This window comes from Macrobrachium nipponense, chromosome 39 (genome assembly GCF_015104395.2).
Source record: "Macrobrachium nipponense isolate FS-2020 chromosome 39, ASM1510439v2, whole genome shotgun sequence".
Lineage (NCBI taxonomy): Eukaryota > Metazoa > Arthropoda > Malacostraca > Decapoda > Palaemonidae > Macrobrachium > Macrobrachium nipponense.
In genome coordinates, this window is record NC_061099.1 from 60,066,510 (window position 1) to 60,073,892 (window position 7,383).

Here is a 7,383-nt window from a genome sequence, read left to right on the forward strand (position 1 = left end):
TTGAGAACTGTTGCGCTTGCAAAATTTGAGACGTCTCCATTCAGTGATTAATGAGATATAATGTCTTTAAGTATGAATTACTTTAAGAGGTAAAATACACACCGTATAAACTAGCTTATGAAACGAGGGTGGCCAAACCGCAGCTCATGAGCCACATGCGGCTCTTGGAAAATTCTAGAGAATTCTAATATTCTATAAATTTTGACCCGAATCCAGAGCAAGAAATATATGTATATACAAATGGATGTATGTATGTTTGTATGTGTGTGTGTACGTGCCACATACACTTTTAAATGCATCAAGCAATTTAAAGTAAACTTGGTATACATGTGACAAAACATCTGGGAAAGAATACTGTCGGGGTAAGACATCACTGGCACTAAAGGTGGATATGGGAGAGGGGCAAAACATAAAAATAACTGAAAATGACAGATATTGGTGTCTAATCTATAATTGTTGAGGTCTCTGGGATGTATAGTGAAACTTCCAATGCCCTTCAAGTCCAAGTTCAGCTCTGAGAGGGATTAGGGGTGAAAAGTTAAGGGGGTAATATGTATAAATAACTGAAATTGACAGATACTAGTGTCTATCCATAGTTTTCGAGGTGTTGAGATGGAAAAGTGACACTCATGATGCCCTCCCAGTCCAAATTCATCCTCGATAGGGATGGGGCTGTGGAGTGGGTGACATAAAAATAACTGAAAATGACAGATATTGGTGTCTGATCGATAGTCTTCGAGGTTGCTGAGATGAAATGAGATAGTAGTGCCTAATCCATGGTTTTTGATGCCACCGCGATGGATAGTGACGCTCCTGTTGCCCTTAAATTCCACATACAGCCCTGATAGGAAGGGGGTGACTTAAAAATAACAGAAAACGACAGATATTTGTGTTTAATCCATAAGTTTTGAGGTTGCTTAGATGAATAGTGATGCTCCCAATGCCCTTTAAATCCAAGTTCAGCTCCAATAGGAAGAGGGGGTTGGGAAGGGGGTAATATGTACAAAATCTAAAACGCCAGGTACTAATGTCTAATCATTAGTTTTTGAGGTCGCTGAGAAGAATACTGACACTTCTAATGTCCTTTAAGTTCAAGTTCAGCCTCGATATTGGAAGAGGAGGTGAGTAGGGGTGGGAAGGGGATGACATGTGAAAATAACTTAAAACAACAGATATTAGTATCTAGTTTATAGCTTTCAGTGTCACCAAGATGAAATGTGTAAATTGCAGCCTTGAAGATACAATGCCATCAGCAAAATAAGCTGTGTTCTAAGATACATAGTACTGCCTTTCCTGGGTGCCCCCTTGATAGCTACTACAAAGCTTACAGCTATATGACCTGTTATATATATATATATATATATATATAATATATATATATATATATATATAAAATGTGTGAGTTTGTTCTTTTACATATTTGTCTCTTTGTGATTATTGAAACTAATGCAAATGAACAGTTTAAAAAACCCAGGCATGAATAAATAAAATTCCATTTAATATGTATATCTCAGAATTTATTAGAAAATTCTGTAACAAAATGTGCATGTAAAAAGATTTACTTGAATGTAAATTTTTTTCATTTCCTGTTCTTATCATTTGGGGTCTGACTAAGTCATTTTTGCTACCTCTGTATTAAATATGACACATACGTGACGTTAAAGCTAATAAATCGGACACTTGGCAAATTATGTTCTCTAAGTTCCCCACAGACATGAAAATATACCACTTACCTAAAATGGCTGCAGTGATGGCGATCAGTTGCCAGTTGCCGAAGCCTATTTGAGTAAATATGGCATCAATGTCGTCTGCCATGTCCTCCGGCGATAAGGAGGCTCTTCTGAAAAGAATATTGATATTATCTTTTATATATATAATTATATATAGTATATATATATATATATATATATATATATTATACACACACATATATATATGTAGGGGGTGGCCTCCTGCATCTATTTTATAACGAGGCACCAAGTTGTTCTTTCGATCTGCATCGCAGATGTCTGTTGGTAAACACCACTCCTTCTTAGCTAAGTCTCATTGACTGTGATGATATTTTCTAGTCTCGTTCAATAGCTTCTTTCTGCTATGGAGATGAAGATGTTGAAAACTCATAGTATAAAACATAAGTTATATTTAACAAGCTACATTTCTGGATAGCTGCAAGAAGGTTTGATAGGTCTTCAAGCTAAGAGGAGAAGGTGAAGTATGAGATATAATTCTGTTTACAAAATCATAGGAGAGCAAACACTGGCTCGATATGCATACATACAAACTGACATACGAATCTAGGTTGGCCACGTAGACCACAGCCTTGTGAGAACGTCAACATGTTTTCTCAGAGGAGGCATTGTTGACGTTACATTCAGCAATGTTAATGATGACTCCAGGTGTCCACACACCAGGACGCTTATTGAAAGCTATGTCAAAGCTTCGTCAAAGCTTCGTCAACGCTTCGTCGTACTTCTGCATGACCTCTTGGTCTCTGGCCTATTTCTCATCTAGTACACCCAGTTAACATCTTTAGTGCATATGCACCCCAGATAGGATGCTCAGATGAAGAGAAAGATCACTTCTGGTCGGACTTTGGAGGAGGAAATGGAAAAGTTACCAGCAGAGGAAAGATGCCTTGTCGGGGGAGATCTGAATGGGCACGTAGGCCAGAATAACCATGTGATCAGCCGTATACATGGTGGGTATGGCTATGATGAAAGAAATGCAGAGGGTGAGAGAATTGTTGATTTTGCTGTGTCCAAGGATATGGTACTGGTAAACACTTTTTTCACCAAGCGGCAAGAACATCTAGTTACGTACAAAAGCGGCGGAAGGTCCAGCCAGATAGATTACTTGATGCATAAGAGGAAAGATTTATAGCGATGTAAAAAGATTGTAAGGTCATACCAGAGACCATGTGAGTGTGCAACATCGTTTGGTAGTGATGGACTTGGTTATGGAAATTGAACAAATAAGGAAGAAAAAAAATGCAGGGACCAAAAAGGATTAAATGGTTTAAGCTGAAAGAGATTGAACTTTGTAGGCAGTTTAAAGAAAAAGTATTAGAGGAACTAACTCATGAAATTGGGGATGTTGATGAATAGTGGAACAGAACGATGGAAATAATAAGGAGGGTTGCTAGAAAAATATTGGGTGAGAGTAGTGACAAGATGTTCGAAAAATAAGGAAACGTGGTGGTTCAGTGAAGAAGTGAAGGATGCAACAAAGCAAAAGAGAGAAGCAAAGTAAAGGTGGGAGGGGACCCAAATGGAAGAGGACTGGATGGCTTATAAGGAAGCAAATAAATTAGCAAAGAAAACTGTGCAATTGCTAAGGATAGAGCATATGATCAGCTTTACAAAGAGCTAGATACCAAGGAAGGGCAAGGAAAGATCTTTAAACTAGCAGACATGAGAAATAAAAATACCAAGGATATAACACACATAAGACAGATTAAGGATAAGGATGGAAATATACTGAGAAATGAGAGAGACATAATAAGGAGATGGGAAGAATATTTTGAGGCCTTATTGAATGAAGAAAATGAAAGATTTCTAAGAGGAGACGGACACACATATTGTGGACCAGTCACAGAAATAACAAAAGTTGAGGTTAGAGTGGCACTGGGAAAGATGAAAAATAGTAAAGCGGTGGGACCAGATGGCATACCTGCAGAAGCCTGGAAGGCTCTTGATGAGGAAGGAAATGACATATTGTGGCAGTTAATGAAAAAGATTATGGAAAGTGAGACGATACCCCGAAAAATGGAGAGAAAGTATATTAATCCCAATATTCAAAGAGACAAAGGGGACCATACAGTGTTGTGAAAATTACCGAGGAATAAAGCTCATGTCACATACACTGAAGGTATTTGAAATAAAGAATTATGGATGAAAGATTACGGCAGTAAGTTTTCACTGGTAGACAGCAACTAGGATTCATGAAGGGGCTTAGTACTGTGGATGGTATTTTCGCCCTGAGAAAAATTATGGAAAAGTACAGAGAGAAGCAAAAGGTCTTGCATATGGACTTTATAGACATTGAGAAAGCATATGACAGAGTACCACGACAGGAAATATGGAGATGTCTCAGGGAGAGAAGAGTGATGGAGAAGTATGTCAGAATGATCAGAGAGATGTATAGAAATGTAAAGACCAGCGTCAGATCTACAGTTGGAAGAACAGAAAATTTCCAAGTTGGAGTCGGGCTACATCAGGGATCTGCTCTAAGCCCACTTCTGTTTAACATCGTCTTGGATGTGTTAACAGAGGATGTCAGGGAGGAGCCACCATGCTGTATGATCTATGCAGATGACATAGTCTTGGTAGCCGAGAACAGGGAAGAACTGGAGGGGAAACTTGAAAGATGGATGATATGCCTTGGAGAGTAGAGGTTTAAGAATAAGCAGGAAAAAGACAGAATATATGACAACCGAATTGGATGGCGACCAGCAAACAACAATCAAATTAGGCGGAGGAAACATCAAAAGGGTTCATAAATTCAAGTACCTTGGCTCAGTGATTGACAATGAGGGGAACATGGAAGAGGAAATTAACAACCGGATTCAGTGTGGTTGGAACAACTGGAGGAAGGTGTCTGGTGTCATATGTGATAGGAAAGTCCCTACAAGATTAAAGGGCAGAGTGCACAAGGCAGTGGTCAGACCAGCAATGACATATGGATTGGAAGCAGCACCTCTAAAGAAAACAGGATAGAAAGTTGAACGTAACCGAGATGAGGATGCTTAGGTGGATGAGTGGAGTAACCAAAAAGGACAGGGTTAGAAATGAACATATTAGGGGTACAGTAAAAGTCACTGATGCCTCAAAGAAAGTGCAAGAGGCAAGGTTAAGATGGTATGGCCACCTGATGAGAAGAGAAGAGCAACACATGGCAAGAGAAGTGATGGACGTGGAGGTGGATGGAACACAAAGGAGAGGAAGACCTAAGACCAGATGGAGAGATTGCATTAGAGATGATATAAGGGAGTATGGGCTGAAATGACACGGGACAGAGGTAGATGGAAGAGACTCATTAGAAACGGCGACCCCGAATAGGGATAAAGCTGGTAAGAAGATTTCTCCCCTGTGCACTGGTTCGAATCCATGACAAAATTATTAGAAAGTAAAAAATTTCCCTTTGGTTAACAGATATGAAAATATATTAATTCTGAGGTAGAGCAAATTGGATATTAAAGGACATTTTGTATCTTAATGCATATATATATATATATATATATATATATTATATATATATATATATATATATATATATATATATATATATATATATATATCATAAGATACAAAATGCCTTTAATATCCAATTTGCTCATACCTCAGAATTAATATATCATATATATAGATATATATATATATAATATATATATACTCTACCTATATTATATATATATATATATATATATATATATATATATATATATATATATATATATATATATATATATATATATATATATATATATATATATATATATATATATATATATGAAAATATATTAATTCTGAGGTAGAGCAAATTGGATATTAAAGGACATTTTGTATCTTAATGTCATATATATATATATATATATATATATATATATATATATATATATGTATATATATAGGCTATTAATATATATATATAATACGATATATATATATAATATGCAGTTAAGATACAAAATGTCCTTTGAAGAATCCAATTTGCTCCTACCTCAGAATTAACTATATTTTCATATCTGTTAACCAAAGGGAAATTTTTTACTTTCTAATAATTTTGTCATGGATTCTTATCATAGTATGCGTTTTTTAAAAGCGTCGTTAACTCGGAGCGTCAGAAGCGTCAGCGTCGTAACTCGGAACAAGCGTCGTAACCCAGGGCGGATTTTTCAATGAATATTTAAGAAAAAAGCGTCGTAACCTCGGAACGTCGTAAGCCGGACCCGTCGTAACCCAGGGACGCCTTGTATATATATATATATATATATATTATATATATATATATATATATATATATATATATAATATACATATATATATATATATATATATATATACAATATATATATATACATATATATATATATATATATATATATATATATATATATATATATATATATATATATATATATACAGGCGGTCCCTGGGTTACGACGGGTCCGGCTTACGACGTTCCGAGGTTACGACGCTTTATCTTAAATATTCATTGAAAAATCCGCCCTGGGTTACGACGCTTGTTCCGAGGTTACGACGCTGACGCTCCGAGTTAACGACATTTTTAAAAAACGCATACTATGATAAGAATCCTTTATAGTTTAGCACAGTATATTAATAAAATTAAGTTTTTGGTTAGATTACAAAAAAAAATTTCGAGGTTATGATGATTTTCGACATTTTTTATGTTGTATTTTTAAAAAGATTTTAGTGACGCCTCATATGCGGAACTACTAGTTTCCGAGCGAATGAATACACTATCTTGGGATGCGCAATTTATAACAGTCCAAAAAAGCGCAAATAATGAAAAAATCATTGCTTGTTTCCAGCATACATAATTAACAAAACTAAGTTTCTGGTTAGATTACAATGCAAATTCCAATGTTACGACGGTTTTTTATGCCTTTTAACGATACCTCATACGCAGAACTAGTTTCTGAGCGGAGGGCGCATAAATTAATTTACGCTATTAAACTGTATGGTAACCCTAGTCAAAGATAAGGAACGCATTCTCAAACAGTATACATATCCTTTAATACAAAACAGCAAAATATCATTGAAACATTATTTCACTTAAAGAATCCATTTATACTCTACTTAGACTTGGATATAAAATCCATAGTTTCTCTCTCTCTCTCTCTTTGTATTTTCCGACAAAAATAATCACTAATTAGTGTATTTTGATGTTTATTTTCATGACTAAATACATTTTTATAATACAAAAATGATTTACTAATTTTCAAATATTAATTTTGATTAATACTGTATTAGTAAGTTTTAATAAGTTGAAATGATATCACATAATAAAAATAATAATTCTCTCTCTCTCTACTACAAAGATGTATGTTTTTTTGTATGATAAATAAATGATTTACTTACTATTTTCAAATATTAATATTAATTTATACAGCAATAATATCAATTCATTAAAGAAAATACCATAGGAGGGGGAAGAGCTGCAGTGTTGCAATCACGTGTTCCTGGGATTTCCCCACCCCCCCTCCCCCCCCCCCCCCCCCCCCTCTCTCTCTCTCTCTCTGAGACTCGAGATTTTTTATGTACTTGTACTATTTGTTTTTAATACTTTCAAATAATAATAATAATATAATAATAATAATAATAATAATAATAATAATAATAATAATAATAATAATAATAACTG

General features: G+C 35.1%; 1 protein-coding gene across 2 annotated transcripts in view; it reads right to left on the minus strand.

Moving 5' to 3' along the window:
• The window catches only part of LOC135210371 (organic cation transporter protein-like), a 203,408-nt gene that overhangs the window by 177,695 nt on the left and 18,330 nt on the right, over window positions 1–7,383 (minus strand). Inside the window, exon 2 of one of the 2 annotated variants that reach the window (XM_064243279.1) lies at window positions 1,734–1,837. In XM_064243279.1, the coding sequence (XP_064099349.1) occupies window positions 1,734–1,815 (82 nt within the window). In that variant the 5' untranslated portion in view covers window positions 1,816–1,837. Of the gene's footprint in view, window positions 1–1,733; window positions 1,841–7,383 lie in introns of both variants that reach the window. The other variant, XM_064243278.1, reaches the window with a different exon arrangement.